The sequence below is a fragment of the Phallusia mammillata genome, chromosome 8, assembly GCF_965637545.1.
Source record: "Phallusia mammillata chromosome 8, kaPhaMamm4.hap1.1, whole genome shotgun sequence".
Classification (NCBI taxonomy): Eukaryota; Metazoa; Chordata; class Ascidiacea; order Phlebobranchia; family Ascidiidae; genus Phallusia; species Phallusia mammillata.
In genome coordinates, this window is record NC_137259.1 from 19,180,297 (window position 1) to 19,205,625 (window position 25,329).

The 25,329-nt window shown below is 39.3% G+C and overlaps 1 protein-coding gene across 1 annotated transcript; it reads right to left on the bottom strand.

Annotated features, from left to right (window-relative positions):
• Window positions 1–336: 336 nt before the first annotated feature.
• On the bottom strand, window positions 337–15,750 carry LOC145203967 (neuron navigator 2-like). Its single transcript, XM_080076353.1, has 15 exons — window positions 15,492–15,750; window positions 8,306–8,604; window positions 7,879–8,027; window positions 6,637–6,770; window positions 5,607–5,760; window positions 5,005–5,209; window positions 4,438–4,634; window positions 3,966–4,134; window positions 3,405–3,552; window positions 2,956–3,046; window positions 2,575–2,752; window positions 2,373–2,493; window positions 1,969–2,117; window positions 1,476–1,656; window positions 337–1,107 (listed from the first exon to the last, which is right to left on the bottom strand). The coding sequence occupies exons 2-15, from the start codon at window positions 8,544–8,546 to the stop codon at window positions 822–824; spliced, it is 2,403 nt and encodes an 800-aa protein (XP_079932479.1). The 5' UTR covers window positions 8,547–8,604; window positions 15,492–15,750; the 3' UTR covers window positions 337–821.
• Window positions 15,751–25,329: the final 9,579 nt, after the last annotated feature.

Genomic DNA, 25,329 nt, shown 5'->3' on the forward strand with positions numbered 1-25,329 from the left:
TGGCTTCTTCGTATTTCACAACGCTGTTTACAACAATGCTACGAAAAAACGCATAAAAACAGTAATAAACGAAAAGCATGAGAAAGGCTGTACAGACAGCAACCCACGTCACGTGATTTGCTGAAGAGGAAACAGCGCACCAAGCGGTTGCAAAAACCGACCGTCAGAAATTGAGAAGCACAGTTGAGAAAGAAGCAACAATAATTTTGTACACGAGACGCAGACTTGTGGTTGGCCGCTAGTTGGCGCAAAGCAGCTTGTGATGACGTATGCATATACGTTGTGATTATAGCTGCAAGCATGACACAGCGAAAACGATTTACATACCAGTCTAAATCGTTTCTAGTTTCTAATATATACTTTGGTATCAAACGAATTGTATATTTCAATTTTTTCTCTTGAGTAAAGGCTAAGTTTTCCAGTTTTTCTTTAGCCAGGTTAGCCTTGTTTTTGTTGCACAAAGTTGGTTGAAAAACCCGCTTTGGTATTTGGCCTTCACATATTTGCAATCTGCGGATCATTGTGGTGTAAATGTTGCGATAAAGGCCTCGTAGAAAATCGCGTTACAACGTGGAAACAGTTTGAGGTACTCCGCATAAAACCTGGACTGTATGCAGTGGCACAAAAATAATGTGAAAAGCAACAACAACAACAACATGATGAAATGGAACAGAAACTATTAACTTCATGAGGTCAAACAGTGGATCGCTGTGTAAAGCCTCTCCACCAGGGGGCGTGTTTTCACCATGCGGACGCGGGTAGGCATTGACGCGCGTCAAAACAAACATTCAATGACACGACAATAAAATAAGAACAAAAATTCAGCGACTGACTCGCGTGCTCTTGTTCGGTGATGTCACGGGACTATTTTGTTTGCGCCACACTTCATATTCCTCCGCCGTGCCCGATGAACCGTTAAATACGTCACCGGAGGATAATCGCTGATGCGTGGCGCGTATGTTTTCTATGTGGTTAGGGTTGGGTGAGCTCTTTAGCGCCGCCAGATCGGTGCGTGGTGGAACTGGAGGTGTGTTGAGGTCGTCTTCTGTGATCCGCTTGAGGCGCAATGTGTTGTCGCACCCCATGTCGCTTGCGTTCCACGGAAAGCTGAATAATGGATGGTTGTTAGCTTATTTGAATACAAGGTTAAACAAAAGTTGTCAGCAATATGTAGCGCAACAAATTGGTTAAATTTGTATGTCTTGTCACTTTACTATGTGCGTTTTAACCGTCTCTCGTCAGAAATTCTGAAAATTGAGCTGTGTTTTGCAATTATTGAGTGTATATTATTTTTATCCCTGTGACAAGCCGTAGTATGCTGGTAGTTGTGAGTGTTTATGGTGCAATGTTCTTAATCAACTAATAAACTCCAAGAAGGTCAGATATAAAGGGCAGCAAAATTGATAATCCTAAAAATCTGTTGACAAACTCAGATTAAAACTTATTATTCCCGGTTACCATTTCAACCAGCTCACCTGTCAATCACCCACTCCGCCGGGTCCTTCCAAGTCACGTGACTCGTATCACTCTTTTGTGATTGGCGGATTCGCCTAATTGCCGTTATGACGTAGGGAGCTATGACGTGGTTCCACACTTGCACGAACCACGTACAGGAGGCGTAAAAGTCGGAAGGACACGACGCAAATACTCGAGGTCCTGTAAAAGTACGTTCTGTGAAGTTTCAAACGAACGTTTCAGTTTTGGTACAAAATGATTTCTTTTAATTGCTTTATTTGGGCATCAGTCGTATTTTATTTAAAACATTTGGTTTAATCTACTAGAAACGCGTGTATTTTTTAAAAGTTGTCGCAATTTGATGATGTGTCCAAACATTTTCCACAGTTACAAAAAAATATTTCTTTCGAATGCTTTAACTGGTCAATAGTCAGTTATGCGTTTTTTATTTAATATTCTCACAAATCATGCATCAAAGATACTTAACGTGCCCGAGCTATTTCCACTACTTACCTATGGTAACGTCTGTCGGACATTGGGACTCCAAACATCTGTTCACGTGGTGCCAGCAAAGAGGCAACCACGTGATCACTCGTAATGTGTTCTGGAACTCTTCATCGTCGTTTTGTTGGCCAGATATTTCGTGTTCTATAACCGCCCTCCTGAAAATGTGAATCAAGGTTACATTGTGCTTTGTCAGCAATCCTAAGTTGTATAAGTTGGAATACAAGTGGTCATCATATGCGCAATCATTAACTGCAAAACTTAGATAAAGGTGATGTGTGATTAAATCGCTATGTTGACATGATAACGTTATTAGCAATGTTTCCTCTTGGTTGTGTGCAAACTGCTTGTACAATCTGGCTTAGCAAAAAAATGTGCGCAGCTCTTATACGATCCAACATATTTTTGTTTACCTTAAGAACCTGCCGAGGTAGTCCTTCACATGCGAACTGCTGTTGGTGCATGAAAGCCACGTGAAGCCGTTCTCGCACTGGTCAGCCATCTTGCCTTGCGCCTTGCCTTGTAGAATGGTGCCTGGAATGTAAACAAACAATGTATATTTCTTGTGTGGAAATTAAAGTCACAATAAAGAAGTTTTGTCCCCCGTACACTTACCTATGACGTAAGGGCAGTTGACGTCATCAGAAAGGCCAAACAAGGGGGCGAACATGTCCTTTAGTGACGTCACCAGATGCATGTTTTCCACAATGATGACGTGAGGCACGGTGATGACGTTGTTTGATGACGTATGACCACAAATGTCTGAGATGTTTTTCAGGTAGTTTTGAAGCTCCTCAAATCAAAAAAATGAAATACATTGTTATTTTGCTTGTGATTTAAAGTTCTCAAAGTTTTGCCTCTTACATCAAACTTTAACTGTTGTAAGTTTGTCAGATTAGATAAACACACATTCGTAACTGGGATCAGCCCTGAATTGTTGGTTAATGGTAGAAATCAATTGTAACGTTTCAGGGATTTAACAAAATTTGAACCCACCTCTTCCCCGTTTTGCTTCACATCGTAGATAAAAATCATTTTTGAAGGATCAAGATTCCGTCGAACTCTCGTCACTAGGTGGTGCGCCAGGCTGTGGCAAGATTCAATTAATGCTTAAAACGTATCCACCAACATACTTTCACAATCTTAATCATTTCAAGAACGAAAGTTTTTGTATCTATACTGCATGGGTCATATTTCGTGTTAAATTAATTCTTGGCAGAAATGATTCTGGGCGAACCGCAACGATTTATGCCACAAATTTGGAGACTTTTATTTCCAGGTTAAGATCAAGTACCTATCTTATCACAGACAAATACATTTTGATATAAAAGCGTTGTCAGTCAATCTTTACTGGGTCCGAAGAAAACTTCAGCACAATATCTCATAATTGAATTTCAACTTTCTGGTGTGCTTACACTATCATTTTTGTCTACTCTGACTCCTACCTGTGAGCGAGGGAGCTCTTCCCTGTTCCTGATGGACCGTGAAGCATGATTCGTTTGTGGTGCATCACGTTGTTCACATATCGAAGCAACATATCTTTCGGTATAAGAGTGCTGAACGCAAGCAGGTCGACTGATCCACATGCTGCATCTGAACACCAAATATCCATTTCAGCAAGTTACACCCCGACATGCATGAGTTGGAAACCGAGAATTACAATCCACAATGCACATGCGATTGCAACGCTTAGTTTTATTTTAACGCAATGTTTATGTCTACAAAGCCAAAGTGGAGAACTAATTTTTTGAGATTATGCTTTCCATCATTAAAACATGGACATTCCAAAACGATGTTTTCAAAAAGCTTAATTGGAGGCCTGATGTTCCGAGGTTGTGCTACCAATCAAGCATAACGATTTCCAAACTGTTGACGCTTTGTTTTTGACATAATTGGGCTGAAACTTAACGATGTTATTCAGTCATTGCACTTCCTAGCTAAAATCTACAACATCTCCACAACAAAACTCGATCCTTGTCATCCTTGTTAAATCTGATCTAACCAACCTTTTAACGAAATCTCGACAGTGTTGACGTCACCGATGATGAAAGCACACGGAAGTAGTTCAGGTGGAGAAGACCCAGGAATTCGAGCTTGTTCGCCGACTTTGTAAAAAGCGATGCTTGAGGTTGACAAACCTAGCCTGCTGTCTCCATCCACACAACGACAATATTCCTAAAAAGCAAACAATAATGTTAGAGTGGCAATGTTCAATGGACCTTATGAATTGTAATATAAAGGGACCACTGAGGTTGGACCAACACTACAATGTCAATGCTTATTCCATAAACCATGGAGAAGTTTCACAAACAAGCGCAAAAGAAAATGTTTGAAAAACAGAAGTCAGGAACTTTAGATTAATGTGGAACTATCAGCTGTCCATGAATTAATACAGTCAAAATATGAGGGCTGTGGCATTACAACAATGTACTGCTTGCAATCAGAGACGTTTTATCAACATCCAACATAAGAACTCACCAAAAATATTTCGCTGGTTTTCCGATCCAAGTCATCCCAGCTGGCTTTCCTCGGTACAGGGACACTCCCTATGAGTAGTTCATGTCTTGATTGTGAAGATGCTACCTTTGGTGACCCTGAGGTTCGAACCACGAACTTTAGTTGCGCGCCCTCCTCCTCGCTCCCGGGCGACACTAAGCGGTGGAGTTTACAGCAATCTATGAACAAAAGGAAGAGATGGACTAATGGTTGGGTATCACTAAGGTGCTCTGTTAGAACCAACTGGTACAGCACTGAAAAGACTGAATTTAAACTCTCAGGTTATGTTACACTTGCATCAACTGTTGAACTATGTTGTCAAAGATGATGTAACATACCGACCAAAAAAAACATGCGTAGACCCAGTAAGAAGATACAAGCCAATATTTGAGTGGAAAACATTACAACGTTTCTAATGTTTTTATTGTCATCGTCAGGCAAAAGACTCCTTTAAATAAAAAGAAATAGCAAAGACATACGGACGCCCATAAAAGTAACTAACATTTGTGTTACCGCCTTTTTAACTACTTCAAAACTGAAATGACCAACCTAATCTTGGCAATCCAGGGGCGAGACTTAGCTCGTCAGGTGGCGCAGTTGAGCTGAGTTTTTCATCTCTGTAGGAGGCAAGCTCGGTTGTGTTTTGTCTTCTCAGCGTCGAGCGGTTTGACGTCATGGTGTTTGTGGCGTAATCAGGACTTGTAACACGTGACTGGAGACGTTCGTTTTCCATTCGGAGTAATTGCATCTCGTGCTGAAGTAAAGAAAATATTTGACTTCATATTGGTTTACCTCAACTTGATTAAAGATCTGATCAAAATGATTCAGAGAAGACTGCAATAGTCGTCTTATTGCTTTTTGTTCAACTGTCACTTTTAGTTGCTGATTCAGAAACATAAGAAGACCGATTCTTATGTGGCTTTTGAGTAAATATCCTTTTTTGTGTAGTATGAAAGGTCAAACACTGATTTTAGTTTAGGTGGTTTATGTTTGCTTTTCAACCTACAGGTTGGTAAAAGACCCTATCTTGCCAGCAAACCCTAATTTTGCCAGACGATGAAGCAATGAAATAAAACGAAAATGATATTCATTACCACACATGGCAACAGTTTGCCAGACATACACATGGCCTTAAACTTCACTGGACCAACCTGCATTTGAACGATCTGATCTTGTAGCTGATGAAGTTGGTGTTGTGACGTAAGTGCTGCGAGCCTGATGTCAGTGAGCTTTCGGTCTTTCTCCTGAACAATGTGGAGGATTTCGTCGTAAGAGATGCGGCCGTCGCGAGGAGTTAGACCAAGGCTAGATGGAAAATTAAACGTTGTAAGAAATACAAAATGGTTTTTGTTTAACATTGCAGTTTGAGATGATATGAATAAGCCATTCGGACCAACGGTTGCAAAACCTCTAAATGTATTTAAAACAGGTTGCTGATGCTTTGACAGGTTTTGGTGGTCGTTGTCGTGCGTTTACTGAAGAACCAGGTCATATGATAAATAAGTTTTTTTTCGCCACTGTGTGAATCTTTTTAATGTTCGTTGAAATAACACTTTTAGCGTTTCACGGACAAACGAGTGTTACAAAATGCCTTCAGGCACCTTCTTCTGTATTGATTTTTAGTATGTAAGATTTAGTTGTTTGTTAAGGCGAGTTTTTGCAAATATAGTTTATCACAGTGGGTCGCGTTTATTCCTGGTTAATTAGATATTTGATGCTTTGTGGTTGGTTTATAATAATGCGATCGGTTTAAAAAATTAAATCCAATTAATCGAGTTATTAGATTACACTACACTTGTTTCATCTCGGCCTCTGCTCATTACAATTGCATTATTGAGGGATCAGTAATTTACTGGTTAATCCGACTTATTCTTCTTCCACTTTCTAATTAAACGTTGAAACAATTTATGGGATAAGAAGAACTTGAGAAAAAGTTGATGTTATGTTTTGATGAATCCCAACATAAGAATCTTTACTTTATTCTTGTTTCTAAATGCACCCACTTTTGTTTCAGAATTTGTTATTCGTGTTTCTATATGCACGACTTATTCAACAATACCTGTTGGGCTTCTTCTCAATTCAATTATCCCAACTACAGAAATATGTGACCTTTACCGAAAGGTCAACAACATTTGTGACCTTAAGTAACCCCACACTTCTGACCCGCGGGGTTAGGCTCACCTGGGGTTATGCAGGATTCGTCTGGAGGTTGTGGGAGATATCGGACACCCGGAGTCCTCACCGTCTGTGAATTCCTGAACTCCACTCGACTGTGACGACTTGCCGCCACGTGAGAAAGCCGACTTTAACGGAAGCTGTAGGAGAATATATTGAAATCAAAATATACAATTGGATGTTTTGAAATAGTACCACGAAACAGTGAAGAAATATTGATTTCTTGTATACTTTCATTTGGCTGTGCACTTAAGTAATATTTAGGCCCAAAAATCAAGTATTGTATAGGACGCAAAAACGTTGATGTAAAAGTCATTTAAAAAGTCTCAAGGGAGGCATAATTTAAGCAGTGTCCAGAACAAAATCGAACAATAAAAGTGTTGAGTATTTGACCACTATGCGTTTTTCCAAATCGCTGTTGCCATACTGCGTTAGGGTTATTTAAAAAAAAATCTTGTAGGAATTCCCAACTAATCCCACTTTGATACCACAGGTAGTTAAACCACAAACTATTAGACGCTATCGGACTTTCATTTCAGCCCAGCCCCACTGTTCTGTTCCTCGCTCTCTAACCCCTACATCAGGGTTTACCGGGTATCATTACTAACCCAATATATCCCATCCACGATATTTAGAGCGCTCTGTTTTAAACATATCTCCGTTTATGGTGAACAGGGGAAGCGTTTGACTGGCTGACTCCTCTCGCCGTGTTTGTCTGCGGTTTTGGGGCAGAGGCGCGCCTCCGTGTGGTCAGAAGGTGCGGGTGATTAAAATATTATCGTGTATCATGTTTCTGGTAAGCGGTTCGGAAATAGAGAATTTGTTGGCTATATGCGTGGCTCAGTTGTAATGTTATTTGTTTCTGAACTCTTTCTTCAGTTTTTGGTTTGTGTTGCGAATTGGTTACAACTTTTGCTCTGTTTTATAGCGTGTTAAGTCTTGCCGTATTTGACTATCATTACAAAACTTAAACATAATACTTTTTAAAAGGTACATCATAGTAGGCCAGGTCTAATAAAAGGCGTTATACCGAATCAACCGGTCACGAAGCATTCACACATATGGCAAAGCACAGGCTAGAACAATTTAGCCTATGGTGGAATTCGAACCCACGACAGGAGCTATTCCGGGTCAGTTTGAAATGTTTAACGGTTTTGCTCCGTATATTTAGATCGCATTCTAAATAATCTAACGAGTTTTATACCAAAAAAAAACGTTGGTTCAAACTTGGGTCAATATGTTTCATACCCATCTTTTCTTCTTTGCTTCCTTCCTCTGGTCGTTGTCACCGCTACTTCCTGAGCTGGAAGACGACATGCTTGAGTGACTAGCGTGGGAACTCATGCTCGACAAACTTCCGGATGAAACTCGTTTACTCGCATTTGGTGACAGAGGGTCTGACAAAGATAAAATTCAGTGAAAATTAACTTATAAAACCCGACTTTTTTTAGACCAATGGCTGTTGCGAATCATGTTGTTAGAAAAAGTGTTAGTGTTAGAAAAAAGTTTTCTCTGATCAAAAAAAAAAAAAAAAAAAAAATGCTAAACTTTAAAACAAAATGTGTAAAAAGTCAGAATATCTTTTTCGTAGTTTATAGTTTATGGTGTTATATATCCCTATGTTAAAGCATGCAAGAGTTTACAGATAATAGCTTAGTAATTAATCACTTTTTACCGTAATGTCTTGAGTTTGTTCCCCAATGACTTCCACCATCAGACGACGACGAATACGAGCTATCGCTTTGTACATGCATCGAACCTGCACTGCCCTTCACATCAGGAAAGAACACATTTCCACCATTAGGTGTACTCGTGTGGGGGGCAAAGTTACCGCTTCTCTCCGCCTTGGCTCGCAAATCTTCGATAGTTTTTCTCAGTTTGTCCAACTCCTTCTCTTCGCCGCAAGAACCCTCCATCGCTTAAGTCTCAGTTTCGGCTTGTTATTTTTGTGCCTAGCAATCGATCGTCTGTCTCCTGCGCAAGAAAACACGACACTTGAGTTTCTTTTGTTCTTCCCAACCTTACTCGACGGGTAATTCGATTTGATTTCGCCTTAATTCCGTCGCATTTCTGCGCAGTCTCGTCTTGATTTTTCCTTGTCCACTTTCTTTTAATATAGGACTAATAGCAGCTTGCGATTTTTCGATAATCGATTGTATTTAACTCGTAAAAACCTTGGCTGTAATCCGATAATGCAACTGCTGCGACTTTTACAGCATATTTTTCTCTGACAAGAAACAAAAGCCAATATATTTAAGCTATACATAACGCCTTGACCGATCCCAACCTTTTTTATCAATTAAAGTTAAGAAAGATGTGTATTTTTGTCATAGTTTTCAGAACCGAAAATGACAACACTTTATTTGCCTTGTTTTTGAAAAAATCAAGATTTACTGATTTAACTTTCTTTTTTTACTCAACCGGCAATTATTCAGGGCGTTTTTATTGGTTAAGTTTAAACTTCACCCTCACTAAATCAGATAAGTTTAATTTTTCGGCATGTATGAACACAATAGCTGGTCTGAGTTGGTTTTTGAGACAACCTTGTATTATTCCCAGCCAAATCCATCAACACGTGGGCGAGATATGAAATCTTGGACCACAGGTTGATTGTGAATCACTTAAATCTTCACGTTGGTCGTCTCACAACTGACATCATATTTCTCACACACCTTTGATATGGGGTGTCCTTATCCATAAATAATCTGCTTATCACTTCACTATTCATTGGCTCTGATTGAAGTATAATGCTAACCCAAGAACTGTAACGCTTAACTTGAGCTGAGCGTATATATATATACGCACGACATCATCGCACAAAACAAAAACACAATTTTCGCTTTTTGCAAATCCTATTTATGAGATTTTATGCGCAATTTCAAAGGGTCCCACCAACACGCCTATTCTATTTTTGGTGCCTAGAATCGCTATAAAATGTTCATGTTTGCCACAAAATAACGCCCAGCCATCAAAACATCACAAGGCTACCTAAGATCACATTATAAAATCAATTACAAAACATGAAAAAGCTTCCATAGCATCAAGTCGGACCACACTTCTGATAAACAGGCCTCTTCCAAAACAAAACTGTTGTATACAAAGTACAAATCACACTAACATTCATGCTAAACCTTTTCAGACAACCTTCTGCTGTTCGTCCTATTAACCACCAACATTCAACCCAGCTTAACAACACAGCAAGCCATCATGTAGTGGTATATCCCGCGGCGTAGTAAACTGGCGACCCATTTCCCCATACTGCTTTTAATCCGTTGCTGTGATCCTTAGATTGCCTGAAACTATCGTGTGAACCCACCACAATGCCAATAAACTCCCTCTTACTAATCCTATACGTTTCACGATTAAACGATTATAACCTAGTGTATATGTTGCACCGGGGAAATGCTTAATGCTATAACGCCGATAAACAGTTGCGAAATGAATTCAATTGTCGGTTTCCTTGCTGCTTAGAGAGAATGAGTTGTTTGTAAATAACATTTCTGGAGACTGGGCATTTAGTGATTCTGTTCTTACGGTTGTACTTTACTGACTCCTTCAAAATCTATTTTTACTAAAGGTCACTTGAGCAAATTTCAAATCATTTATCATTTCGCATTTCTCCAAATTGGTAGAACATTGCAACTCCTTTTGCATTTTTGTAAACACTAAAAACTGTGGTTGTTGTTTTTTACTTCGGCTGCTGTTAAACAAACTAAAAGTAGTCAATTATCCAATTACGACTTCAGCAGCACGTGTCGGTATAAAGGAATCGGGTAGCTCCAAATAGTCAAAGGTTGTGGCATCAACTTGGTTAGGAAACTCACGTTTACGACTAGAGACCAACTAACGGGAACCCTGATTAGATTACAACGTTCGTAGAAGTACCTTGCGCTCATGCACTTTCCTGGTAACCAGTTATGCGCTCATTGCGTTTAACCTCTGCCAAGGTCAAACCAATTCACAGCAAGTTTGCGGTTCGGTGTGTGTTGTTTAGATTTCGGGCGCCAGCTTTCCGGTTAGCCGCAAATTGAGACTTGTTTTGCCGCGGAGTAAGTTTTACAAATCCCTTCCAACCTCGAATCCATTAGCGTGCGTTAACAGCGGGTTTAAATTGCTTTGACCCTTGCGCTGTCGCGTGCAGTCGGTAGCTAATTGCTGTTTTGAAGTGACACACATCAAGTAGCAACCAACTGGTCGGGAAAGGAGGTTAATGTTGTTTAAACACCAACCAATATTGCAAAGTTGTTTTTCGCAAACTATATTTCCTGAAATGTTTTTCCCAACTATTTGGTTAATATTACATTTCTTTTCTTCACTGCTGATAAAAAAATTATGAGTTCTTGAACAAGATCTTATCTGTTTTCGGGCTAGTACACCACGCCAATAAAGAAAAAAGCTGCCTACGTAAAGCAACTAGTGGTAACCTTCATTTACTGCAGTTAACCAAACTGCCGCTTGCAAACGTTTGATTAAACTTCTATGATACGAAGCCACTCGACAGCTCTTTACTTCACATCTATAAACCCGTGAATTGCAAAACTACTTTATACACAATATTACAAACTATCACTCGTGCAATACCCGTCTATTTGTTTGATATAACTGTCGGTTTCTAACATGGTTTCGTCCAACTGGTACAAACTGTAAAGGCGACTGTCGGCTATGAAACTGGTTTAAACCATGCAATGCGTAACAAAACCTTGCAACTAAGCTCTCCTGCTTTTGCGTGTCGACTCCTGCATTCAAATTTCTGTTTGTTCTGGAACGTCTCGCGTCGAGAAATTCCGGGATATTATGACGCATTTGGCGGGAAAACGGTGCATGCTCGAGCGATTCAATTGTTCGATCACAATGGCTCACTACGTCACTTGCAGTGTCGGTGACGTTGGTTTGTTTGTAGATAAAACTTCGTTCGGAGATTAGGACAAGTCAATTTGTGGTCGTCTCCTGTGATAAAAGCCTGTTTTGTTTCCCCATGCAAGTTTTGAACGCGATTGGCACGAATGAATTGTCATTTAAATTCTATTCGAATAAATCGAGGAACTTTGCCTAAATCCTGTAATAGCCAGGATTATTGATTCTTTAAATTGTTGTAAACTTTTTTTGAACAATGCTGCATCTGCGATCCTAGTCTTCAATACAGTTTTTGTTTTTCTCATGAACTATTTACTGATGATGACAAATGTTTTGCCAAAACGTCTCATTAAAAATGCATCCTTTTTATTTTACATGTTTAACCTTTTGCTGTATTTTCCATCTTTTCAAATAATCACATCTATTTAAGGCACAAAACTTTTAACACGTATTACTTCCAATTTAGTTATTCTTACTACAGCACCAAACACCACAAACGCTAGTTCACTTGATCAATTCCCCCTTAAAGGTTCATCGCAGTGACGAAAAAATGTGCACACCTTGTGACCTTTGACCGACTTTTCAATGGTCTTCCTAAGGTCGTTGCAAATCACATAAAGCTGGCCAATAGTAAAGGTGCCTCGCAGAATAAGGGCAAGAGTAGATCGATCGAGCGCAGATGGTCAGCACCGCAAAGTTGAGGGATTTACAACCTATGGTAGCGACAGTTGCAGCTTGTAATGGAGATTGCTTGTATTGCTTAGCTATTTTGTTTGGATCACGAACAACTGTGCTGTATTGCTGCTCTTAATCCACCAACTCACTTTAACACGTCGTTAAATATGTGAAGTTTCTGTCGGTTGGTTACCAACCCTTACAATATAGCGCGTTTAGACATTATCCACCAACTGTGACTTCCACTATATTGCGCTCCATAACGTTTGAACGTTCTGCAGCTATTAGCAAGCAATTTTTATGGGCCGTTTGTGTCGCTATGTTTATCTTCCTCTGAACGAAATAAACTCTGAATAGTATCACGATTAAATCGTTGACGTTTATGAAACTATGCAGACGAAACATCCCAAACAGCACTACAAACAGTATTGCCAGGTGAAATTTTCCAAATCCTTTAATAGGCTTGTCAAAATTAGCCAAAGAAACGCAACTGCGTAATAACTTGAAAACAATACCAAAACGAGCTCAGGGTGACTGTCATTTAAATGCTTACAAAGACGCGTGCATGTCAAAATGCAATTAAAATAACAAAAAAAACCTTTCGACAACTTGCTTAAAAAAACCAACGCGCAACTTGATGTCAGAAACAAGTTACAGAATTGGGCAGAAAAAGAACAACCCTGGCAACAGCACTACAAGCACTTTCACTATCACATCTTTCTACGCCAATCTGTGGTTTTGGCAGCTCAACTTTTAATACACACTTTTCTTTCGGTGCCAAAACAGATCTGTCTCATCTAGAACAACAGCAGCCCATAAAACAAAAATTCCACAAATTCCGGGTTTTCCCTTCAACTCGGCAAAACAAGTGAAATCAATAAAATCCGAGTGCCACTCGTATCGGCGCTGAACCCACTTAACAAGGCAAGCACCCTCACCAATCGTTGTGAGGGCTTTTCAAGTCAATTCAACGAAGTCAAGTCGCATGTAGCTGACGTCACGAGGTCAGGGGGCACCGATAAGGTAGCGTTTCTCTTTGCCTGCCTGAGGAACATCTGCAAACTTTCACGGTCATAAATATGACAACAACCTTGACCTTGCAACGTGGTTATAATGAATGAACGATCTATATCACTTAACCTCGCTAAAGTCTCTGTTGGTTAAATTATTACATTTTTGATGTTGGAGCTCACTGGGGCAATGAATTCTTGCAAAGTTATGTTTGCAAAGAATAACCCTTTCTAACTCGAAACACAAAACTAATCAGTGTAATCGCAAGAGAGGGTAAATTGTAAAACTTCTAACATCTTCTACAAATTAACTGCTCAAAAACATCGTTAATCGCTGCAAGACATTAGCTTTATATTATACCGTCAATGATACATTTAAAGTACTTTAATTTTAATGTTTTCATGTGGGAAGATTTCATGCAAATCTGACCCCATGACAAAACCACTAGAACATAACTCACTGTGCAAATAAACCGACTTCATCTCAAAGTCATGGGCTTTCCTGCAGCTCATTTTATAAATGCATGATGGGAAATTCCCACCGATAAAAAACACTGATATTTGTTGTGGTGACATCGGAAACAGTTTTGTGGTAAACAGCACAAACCTTGACCCACATAAATATTCGTGACTACCTGATGTTACCACTTCACTTTACTTGTATACACCACACACACACTGTACACAAACAAACTAAACCCACCGATACAACGTTAATGAGTTTTGTGCAAGTTTATCAAAGCGAGGATTTTAATAGATCACATGACGTCACCTATATTTAAAGGTCATTTTTTTTAAATTAAAAAAAACTAACTAACTGGTCGAGTTTTAAAGCAAATCGTTACCCCCACAAGCAGGCTGCTGGTATCAAGTTGCTGCAATCCAACGCTCTGCACATAAACTGTCTAATGATTATCGTTTTTACGCAAACGAGTAAACGAGAAAGAAACGAAATACCATTTTGCCAGCCAGAACAAACTGATTGCGTGTTAAAGTAAACTCCGTAAATCATAACCATAATGCACTTGCAAACTTCAATGCACTGCGTAAATTTGTGACAAACAATTATTTACTGCTGGTTTTTCACTGTCAATCATATCTAGCAACGCAAACAACTAAATTCTTCATTTTTGTCTGGTTTAAATTTTGTTTTGTTTTCAAAAAGATCTCAATCTTTACGAAAACTACCGTAAGCTTCAACCGAATACCTCGCTTTACTTCTGACTGTAACTAGTAGATTGACAAACTGTAGCCTTCTCTGCGCCTATTGCGGACACGGTTACAAATCTCACTAAAACATCTGTTGTCGAGTGATTGAAGCGCGCAGTGAGGTCGACTAGAAGTAGAAACACTTCAAACAAAACCATCAACTGACGAAATGACGGATTAAAGTGAAGGCATTAGCGCGCTTTGTCCCATCCACCGGGTGTCAATTAACAATCGTTTAACTGACTGCTATCATGCTGGGTGGTCAAGAAATGCGTTGAATGATTTCGAGCTCGATAATTGATTGGTTTAATTTTCTGCCAAATTCTCACCTGCCAAGTTCTTGTCAACCTGTGAGGTTTTGATTAATGACTTGTTTTTCCCAAAATCAAAATTTGTGTGTTTAAAATTTTTCTAGCTTCAAGAGTAAAGTTTTTGCCTGAAGGTAAAACCACTTTTAGATACACAATTTGCAGTTTCAAAAAATTAAGAAAAATAACTTTCGTTTTTTTAAAGTAGGTCGCAATATAGGTGACTATAACCCAGGCGTCGTACAAAAACACATTTTAATGTTATAACTGGTCTGTATAGTGAGATAAACGTAGCCCATTTGCCGAGATTTCAAGGAAAATTAGAGTGTTAAGCAAATAATTTTGGATTGAGCGTGAGTTAGTAAAGAGTTTAAAGATTGCCAATGATTTTTCATCCACCCTAAAGTGTCATCAAAACCGAGGCATTTTGTTGCCATCTATTTCTGTAGAGTACAGTCCTTAACAAATCTATTAAATATAAATCCCGATTTAATTTAATCAGTAACATCTGATTACGGTGACAAACTTGCTGACAGGATAAGTGCTTGATTTGACAAATTTAATCCTGTGTGGAAACAAGTCAACTGGAAATATCTTTTGTATTTCTAACTAATGAGTTTTTAATCTAAGCGCATCATCGCTTTATAACTTGCCGTTGAAAGAAGGAAGTCTAAAATACTTTCAATATTATTTCAGACTTATTTAGATTAAATCTTTTGTTGCATTTTTTAAACTAACCAAATGCCTAAAGTTCTTGCTTTAAGCGCATGGAATTTAATCCCTCTATAAGTTGACACGCACTTACCACGTGGTCACGAATTCCAGTTGAAGGTCACTTCAAGGTCAGTGTCCTTTGATTTTCGACCTTGACAACTTCTATCATCGGTTGTCGGCGTCACCTCTTAGTTCTTCTATGACGTCACTATGGGTGACTTTTCATCTCACGCTCATTGGTTTTGGTCCGGAGCGAGAGGGTGCGTATTAATCCGGCGCGGTGCAGTTCACACTTTTATATTTTCAAGCGACAACATTTAGTTACACGACAATTAACACCCAACACCACGCTGTGGAAAAAAACAACATCGGGTTAATTGGGTTCAAAACTTCTTGTGATTGACAACAGCCAGTAGTTTTTGCACTTAACACTTCACAACCATACAAGATAGTAATGAATACCTTTTACGTTTCTAAAACAGAAACGTCCTTCAATGGCTTGAAAAAATGTCCAACGTCTACAATAGATTTCAAAACTGATGATTTGTTTGTTTGATTTTTGACCTGGACCTTTCACTAATTACTGCAAAACTATACAAGACATATAACTCAATAATCACCAATCATAGCACGCCAGGCCCATACCAAATGATACCAAATTTGCTTCCCAAGCATTCTCGTATGGCAAGGCAGAGACTAAAAAAATATTCACCACTATTATTTATCGTTTTCCGATCACATTAGATCATTGAAATAGGTCGGTAACATACATCTGATGTCCAGTCTGATCTAATCCACAACCCCTTCGTATCCCCTCGCCCTACTCAAGACTCAACAACAGCACGTTACCCCATGTAGTTAGGTTTAGCCCGAAAACACACAAAATACTTCGTGTGCGGTTATGGACATAAACATTGCTGGGTTATTCATGTACAGAGGATGGTTGAACATCGTCGCTAAATCAACTCAAGACATTAAGTTAGTCGTTCGAGAATTAAACGTCTATTGTTAACGTGAAAGGATATTATGACGTGAATATGACATAAGTTTATCTCGGTTGTTTTGAATTAAAGAAAGATTGTCTGTCGTTTTGTTGAAATACCCAGCACCAAACCCTTAAACCAAAGTTTTGATACTTTTCTTATATGTTTCTTATCTATTACGACAACAACGCCTTCACTTCTACATTTCTCTCGGTTTTAGTATTGATTGTCATTACGTCATTAGATGACGAAACTCATCAATTATTTGTTCAAGAAATGCTGAAAGTCACTTTCTCTAAAGGTTTAAAAACGTTTCAGTTGTTTGAAGTCCTGGAAAAAACCCAAGAAAGTTGTTGACGAATTGTCTGCATCAAAAACAGAAACATTTGGGCAAATCTTCTAAGCCATTAATACTTAGTAAGAACTCCTCCTTTACAAGGTCACGATCAAAACAAAATAATTTCTAAATAACCCATTTGGCAATTCAGACGCTCCTACTTCACGTTCCTTAGTTTTCACAACGGTTGGCGCACCTTTGAACACGATTCACCAATTTGAAGCTCACGTTGCGGTGTCGGGTTACATTGTTGTTACTCGCGAGTCAAGAGGCCAGAACTAATAGCAGTTGAAAGTGAAGCGGCCTAACAGCTCGTCACGATGACTGTCTGTGAAAACCGCAGCGTGAATGAACTTCACAAAACTGTTGTACTTTCTGATCGGTTGGTTCGTATTGCGACGCGGTAGACGATTATCAAAGGGTTTCCAACGGTATTTCAGCCGAAGACCAATTAGGTAAAGCTTTTAATCCATATACATTGATAACGGAATGTTTTCTTTGAAACATTGTGTTGATAGTTGCGAAAAGGGCAATGTTTAAGCGTTTATTTCAGATAGCTCTATTAATTTCAAGTGCATTAATTCATTGAGGCCTTTACATCTGGGCAATTTTCAGATGATAATCCAACCGTCTCAAGCGCTCATTTTCGAGTCCGACAAATTGAATATCAAATTATTATTCCCCTTTTTAGACTCAACGTCGAATAGGAAAGCACAAAGTCAAATTTAATAACAGCATTTCCCAGTCTACCGTGACCTTATATGACCCCAAAACAACTTTCAATAACCCCACATGGGGTCCGTGTGTGGGGCGGAAAAGGGGGTCGCGCAACGATGAACTTGAATAGGGGTGAAAGTCGGGACCAGCTTGGGGGTAACTCGGGCCCCACGGGAAAGCGGCTTCCCAACTTATCTACGTCACTGTCACCATGGCAACCGTGGTGTTTTCGGGTAAACACGAGGATTTCGAGATGACTAGAGATTTGTGAATTCCGGTGTTGTCAGCGTAATAACCCAAGCAGCGCTTCTAGATAAGTGCAGACGTTTTGTCGTTAGCTTAGTAAACTTCATGGTTTGAATATCATTACTATTTTAGCTAAAATGAACATAAATTTATTCTCGGATCAGCCCTGAAGCGTTCATGCAGACCAGCGATCACGGAATACTTATGTATGAACCATAGTGCGCCAAGCAGATTCGGTATAACGCCTTCAAATTGCCTGACGTGCAATGATCGTTGCCGTTTTAGTATTTAAGTCCAATAAAAAAAACATTGCAAAACGTCTTGCCTCTCTTGCAGTCAGAATTTGGGATAAAACTCATATGTGCTGCATCTACTTTACTGTGCTGGCTGTAAGCTATAACACACCTCAACCACTATAATATGTTTCATCCGTAACAAGACTTTTATCCATTACGTATAACAACTTGACTTTACTTAGTAAAACGCATTTCCGACCTCAACGCACCTGTTCAATAAAACGTGTTTAACACAGCGCTGATAGATTTGCCATCTGAACTTAACACGTGTAAGCAGTAACAGAAACCCAAGCACCCCTTAACCATTAGTAGGCATCCAACTACGCTGGTGTACACAGGTGTGAAAGTGCGATGTGGCGTTAAAAGTCAAAACATTGAAACATTGTTCCATTATCGACTCGTTCAAAGTCGTGCTTCTAACAACAATGTATTTCTTTTGATACACCGCAACTTAGCCACCAACCATTTCACGCTGTAACCAACAATTTCTCCCATTACTTTTGTAAATTGTTAGCATGCTTCTCGTCTCGCTTTGAACTTTAAAACAGAGATTTGACTGCTGATTGCTAACAAATAGAGAAACTTCACACCATAGTCACCTAATGTGTTATGTAACCACTATTGCTGTGTATAAACTGAGCATGCGATGTGACCGGTTCAGCATTAGATTGGTTTTAGATATAGGTGATAACTTATATTTGCTGTACCTTGGTGTTTTGTCTATATTTCAACAGATTTACGTTTAAAACATTTATAAACCAGGAACAAAATGGGCATTGAAGTATAGCACAAGAACTAGTTTGTATTTCCTTAAACGTCTTGGTCTAACTATTTTCTTTATTAACTCAAAGCGGACATTTGATCGCATTTTCGGATATAAACATGCAAAGTGCTATGACATCACGAACTTAAAAGTGCTGCAGTTGCATGGAAAGGTGGCCAAGTTTATCATATTCGAACATTCCTCTGTTAACAAGACATTGAACTTTCCACACAATCGATCGATCATCGAAGACAAGTAAAATTGGCTGAACACGACTTGTTACGTCACTACGTGACCTTGTACTTGAATCAGGTGTTGTCACGTGACCTTCTGCTTGTTTTCGATCATAAAACGCTGATCGCTCGTTCAGTTTGTTTACGTAAAGAAACGTCGTACATTCGAGCACGGGGTTGGACTGCACTGGCAACGTTATTGTTCGCACTGTTTTAATTCACGACTTTTTGTTTGTTTCACAAAATTTCTGCTTTGTTATTTTTACTAACTTTCGAAACAACTTACTTAAATAGAACTTTCTTTGCATGAGCAGTAAAGACGAGAAAAAACTCTAACCGGCAAAGTTTTGTAACAACTTATCAAGGCTATTGACGCTATACTTCTGTTCATAAGTTAAATTATGAATATAACGACCCAAATAGACGTAAAAAGCGTCATGCTTAATTGTTGAAAAGTTTCGACGCGCTGAGTATAAAAAGCGCGTCATTAAATCAAAGCTTTCTACAATGCTTTCTTGACAAAATACTTCTAAACAAACATTTTGTTTCTGGATCAACAACTGAACTTTCTCGCTTCCAAACATTAAATGCAATAGATTTCAATCAGAGATCTTGGTGCTCAAGTTAATGGTGCAATCCTGTAATACAACATAATCCTGCTGTCACATTAGTCCACTGCTAAGATTCTCATGGGACCGGAGGTAATTAGGTCCACCGTTTCACCTCGGGTGTCCGATCTGCCCACCGCGGGAATTTTGTCGATAAATTGCGGCGGAGATCACAAGTTTTACTCAATTCTGGCTCAAGTTAACGTCACGAAACGTGGAGGCATTAATAATTGATATTTTCCAACAGTGTTTTTTTGCAGAACTTGCAAATTAAGTTTATCTTTGATGGGTATTTCCCCTGACCTGCAATTGAGCGCTCCTTCGAGAATTAAGCGGATCGTAATTATTGACGTCACAATATCGATTGTTAACCTTGTTTGAACAGTGGAACTGGAACAATTGATACAAACAGATAAAACCGGAACACACAAGCGTTTGTTTTAATTAATTTGATTGAACGATCAAACCAGCCCAAAACGACCAGATGCTAAATTTCACAAAATGTTTTTCAGTTATGGTTAATGGCGACTAAAACTCGGATTCTGATAAACCCGAAACTTTCGAGACCAACCTCACTTTCCAATGTTCAAAAAATCATAAAACCATATGACATTTTAAACTTTACATGACAACTTACAAGCTATGCTTCGACTTCCAGCGCAAACAATAAAACTCAGAAACTAGAAAACAGATTCACACCCTGCCAAATCCTGTTTATGCGAAAGTTGTAAGTCCGACACGAGAAGTTGTTTGCCAGACAAGCCGAGTGTGGAATCGTATAAAGTTTCAATCCATCTCCTAATTACTCAATTAAGCCACAAAATCGAACCTCAGCCAAAAAGCTGCTTCACATATCCGATATCACTAATTCGTCATACATGATAGTGACGTCACAATGCAAATCGCGCCTGTGTGTGACGTCACAGGGGATCGCGTTCGGTCTCGTCACCTCGTCGCTGCTGTCAATGGGATTAGATTGTTTTCTTTGTGACGTGACAGTGAGCAAACAATGGAAGGCGCGCGACGTTCGAGATAAACCGGACGCGGTCTGTTCGAGTTTTACCCCCCTCCTGTGTAAAGTGAGTTGGATTGTTGATATAACACAGATCTACACCGGGATTTCTCGAGCACAAGATGTCGCACGCATCGAATCGTTGAAGATTTCCACGTGTGTGTTGATGTTTATCGGATCAAACCATCTAACAAGGCTTAAAATCCATTCCAACTCGAAAGCCAGACATGCAGACACTTTGTGAATTTGCTTTGGCATTCTTACTTTAATAAACTTAGAGGTCTTGTTGTCGCGCTTTCCAATTAAGTAATGCTAAATGCAGACCCTTGCATGATTCGCTCGAGAGCTCACACTGTCTCCAATTGCGTTGAAGCAAATTAATATTTTGTGAAATTGCTTTGGCATTGTAACTTAAATGTCAAAACAAGCCTTGTTGTCGCGTTCCAAGTCAAAGACAAATATGCAGATTGGGGCAACCAACTGTTTTGATTTACAATCACAACCACCATAGGATGCTGTAAATATTGAACTGTTCTGCCCCAAAAAGAGGGACTCGTTATGAAGCCTAACAGCAAAAAAGCTTTTTCTCAAAACGTTTGGGCATAGACAAACATGCGAAAATAGTAAACCAAATGATTAAATTTGAAGATGATTTGGAACACTATATACGGATCTGTTCATAAGTTTAATGGTGAAAATAACGGCCCAAATAGACGTAAAAGGCGACATGCTTTATTGTTCAAACGTTTCGGCAAATGCTCATGCCATCATCAATGAAATGAAGGCCACATCAGTTACACCCGTTTATATACACTTTAGTCGCATAAAGGAATGATATAAAGCATGTCGCTTTTTACGTCTATTTGGGCCGTTATTTTCACCATTAAAGATGATTTATTTGCGAATATTGAAAGGTTGACTTTCTTGCTTGTCAATATCAGAAACAAACCGATTTTCGACATAAAATCTTACACTAAAAGTCATACAATGCTACACATTAGGAGAAAAGAACAATCTCTTTATCTAAACAACCCGAACCCATAAGCACCCGAAATTTGAAAACAACTTAATGACGCAGCAAAGATCCAACGTTGAATCGAAATCTTTTGTCATTTTCCCGACAGTGCAGCTTATCGTATCAAGTTAATATCACGTTGTTCGTTTCCTTTCTTCGCAATACAAAAGCGCCCTAACCCGTCCAGGTTTTGCCAAATTGTTGCGACGATGAAAGTGAATCATCTCATAGATACGATAATACCTAAGAGTTCGCCGGATAAAGGTTTTTTTACACAGGATCGGAAGGATTTAATGATTGTTGATGGTTTAAGTTGCGACTTTTTAAGCTTAAAGCGAACTTTTATTGTCGTTCCATTACTCTTCATCCTTTATCGTAAAATATGTATTTGTAGTGTCGTAAAATTTGAGTTTCTGAACAAGTTTTCTAAAACCGAACAATTCACATATATTCTTCTTCTGCTGTCCAATAAACGCAAAAGATTTGTTCTTTTTTGCCAGGTAAAGTGCAAGATTTTTTCTATAACCAGCGGACATATCCCCTCAACCAAGCCAAACCAACAAAACCGTGAACCAATACAGCACAACACAAGCGTTTCAACCGTCATAAAAAAACACTAATGTTTCTTTACTAAAATCTCCTTGCAAACATTTTTTTCTCTAAACTTTTCTGTCAGCGGTTTCACATTCGGCTTGGCAGAAAAAAATCAACGAATCTTTTAAAAATATTCACCAGCCAAATGTCAACCAAACTGAACTTTCAGATTTTACTATTTTTATCTCAGGTTTGAATGTGGACGCTATTTACTTTGCCACTTGACTGGATCTTTCAAGCAGCCTCTTTTCCGGCCTCGTCTCTTTCCTGCTTTTAATCTCACAACGCGACGATGGATTTCTTCCGACACCCAACAAAACAAAAATCCCTGAAAGCTCCAACCGATTCGTGTAGATTTACCACACAAGTTGAACATTGGAATAGTTTTCCTGTCATAAAGTGAGTTTTTCGAAACGACTTCTAAAAAATAATGGCACTCGGTATAGAGTCATTTCTTCTACACAAATTTGATTCCTGTTTTTTCAGATTAAACGCTCAAGTAAATATGGTCCATATTAACGAGGCTCATATTTTAAAGGCGTTTTCTACTTAACACATACTTCCTAAAGCCTAACTGTTTTGCTTTTGATATTAACCAGCTCACAATTTCCAAGTAAAAAGGACCGCATCCAAGTCTTATACAATTTAAACAAGATTTTTTAAACGTTGGTTTATGGCACGCAGTACGAGTTAGTACGTGAGTTCTGGGACGTGCTTCGCAAAGCACAAAGTACAAACTGATCTCGTTGCTGAAGTGAGTTATTGCTTTCTGTCGTCCCGGTAAAATTTGCAGGAAAAACTGAATACTTTGCCATATTGTCTCAATATTTACTTTGGATTCAATATTAGTTGTTGTGGTGGTGGCGATATATTCTCAACTTCTGCAAACACTCCTACGGCACAAAACAAATGTTTTACTCAAAATACGAAAACCAACTTGGCTCAGAGAACAACGATGTCTTTGTTCTAAGAAACTAATTAGACATGTGAACTTTATGCTCAGGTGCATGTTTTAGCTGGTTTTAGTTTTTGACCTTTCTATGTACAATAGCGTCGCCAGTAGAAGCACGCAATCATGCCATGTTTTAGCCGTCTGAATTGTAACGTCATTTTATTTTCACTGCAAGCCTGTGTTGTCTGCATCGAAGAGATCCCAAACAAACACATCAAAACTTTACAGAAAAATAAACGAAACACGATTCTTTGGAAAATTTCAAGCATTTTCTGCATATTTGTCTTACGTTTATACCTTACTTTATCCACTCATTCTACCTCATAAAATACAAATTCACATACTCTTTACAGAGCTATCATAGAGCCTGATATTCCTAGCAACAACGCACACGTTTACAACAAGAACAATAAACGACCTAATCCCCTGTCCAGCTTCACCTGCCGTCTACAAATCACAGCTTAACGCCGTCCAGAAATTTAACACTGATTCCTAATGCCGCTGGCGGATGCACCAAATTCGTCCGCTGCCCCCCTTAGCACGCAAACGACAGACGGTTAAAAACAAACACAAATCGCGAGGCTCGCGCGGCGCGAAATAATAAAAGAAGAATAAGCGATTTCCTGAATCCCAACAGCGAGATGTCGCTCGCTTGGTTGAACGTAAACAGAATAATAGACATCGAACTTTCTCCTCGCGTCGTTTCAGGTAAACTCATCGGGTTTTCGGTGGCGGTCGTGCGCAGTGGTGCGTGTCGCCGACGTTTGAAGGCAGATCGGATGAGGGGAACGATATCACGTGACCTATATGCTGAAGGTTCGGATTGCAGGGAGCGGTAAATCACGTGGAAATTGCAAATGTCTCGCGAGGGCCATTATCGTATAAAGTGCCAATACACAGGGATAAGGCGCTTTGTAATTCAAACGCTTGTGATCTCTTAGTGACTTAAATTGCGCTTGAAGCAAATTAACATTTTGTGAAATTGCTTTGGCATTATAACTGAAATGTCAGAACGGGTCTTGCTGTCGGAAGTCTCACTACCCGCGAAACTGTTGTAACTGGAAAAAATGACGAAGCATGTTACTGCCAACAAACTGGAGTACCATTAGATCGCTACTCAAGCCAACGTGCCCAATGTCTCGTCACCAGCTGCACTGATAAGAAGGTTGAAAACGATGTACTGTCTGCAGCTTAATTGTGAAATAGCTTGATTTCCAGTGTTGTTGTTGCTGGAACTCTCTACCATGTCTGCTGCGATGCGGAAAGCAAATAACATTTGCCTTGCACGATTATGCAGATACTTTTGCAGCAACTATTGTTGTTAAACTTCGAGTCTTCATCTCGCTTAAAACAATTCTATTCATTTTCCTGCTAGCAATAATCACAAAGTTTTAATCAGCCTCCAAACGTTGTAGCTGCAGCATCTTCAGTCAATACTCACCAATTGTGCCCTCCAATATTTTGCGCTCCGTAACTTTTCAACGTTACTCAGCTATTTCCGGCTTGGTAATATTTCAGGTATTTGTGCAATTGCGTCGCTATGTTTTCTTTCACCAAGCGAAATAAACTCAACTCAACCAAGAACCGAAGGTATATCTAAAGTGTTTATAAAACAACAATAAATCTCTAAATGCAACTTCTGTGCTCAAAATCACGTGCCACTGACGCAAACTAAACTTTCCGCAGCAATTTCCTCACAAGTCAACATGAAAAGAAGTTGAGTTTGAAAGTGGGTCGATCAGGCACACGCCCAATTGAGCGCCACTTTCCACAATAACTGCGCTCCCTTCGTCGTAACAGCCCCGTTGTTTTGACAGCAATAAAAACGTCACTGCCCCAGCAGAAGTAAACAAATGTTCATCTAATAAGTTGCGACGTCCAACGTAATGACCGCCTTCCCAGTACAGCCACGTATAGCTGTGAGATTATTGCATGCATTATAACTCGAAGTTGGCGCCAATTATCTGTTTGCACACCCGGGCATTACCCTCCGAAGCCAGGATAATAAACTGGAAGCACAAGCGAAAGTTGTATTTATAGTTTGTCTATGGGTCAAATTGTACACTGTATCAATAAGCAACCACAATATTAATAAAATTTCTCATTCAAAATGCGAAAAAATTAAGCCATCTCGTAAAAGTTGTCTGCACAAATATGTTTTAATTCGATCCTA

Bases quoted from the DNA above. Each gene is read 5' to 3' on its own strand.
- LOC145203967 (XM_080076353.1), bottom strand. From the start codon at position 8,546: ATGGAGGGTTCTTGCGGCGAAGAGAAGGAGTTGGACAAACTGAGAAAA. The intron at 8,028-8,305 runs GTAAAAAGTGAT...TATCTTTGTCAG, and splicing joins AACAAACTCAAGACATTACG to ACCCTCTGTCACCAAATGCG. The intron at 1,108-1,475 runs GTGAGCTGGTTG...TCCATTATTCAG, and splicing joins GCGGAGTGGGTGATTGACAG to CTTTCCGTGGAACGCAAGCG.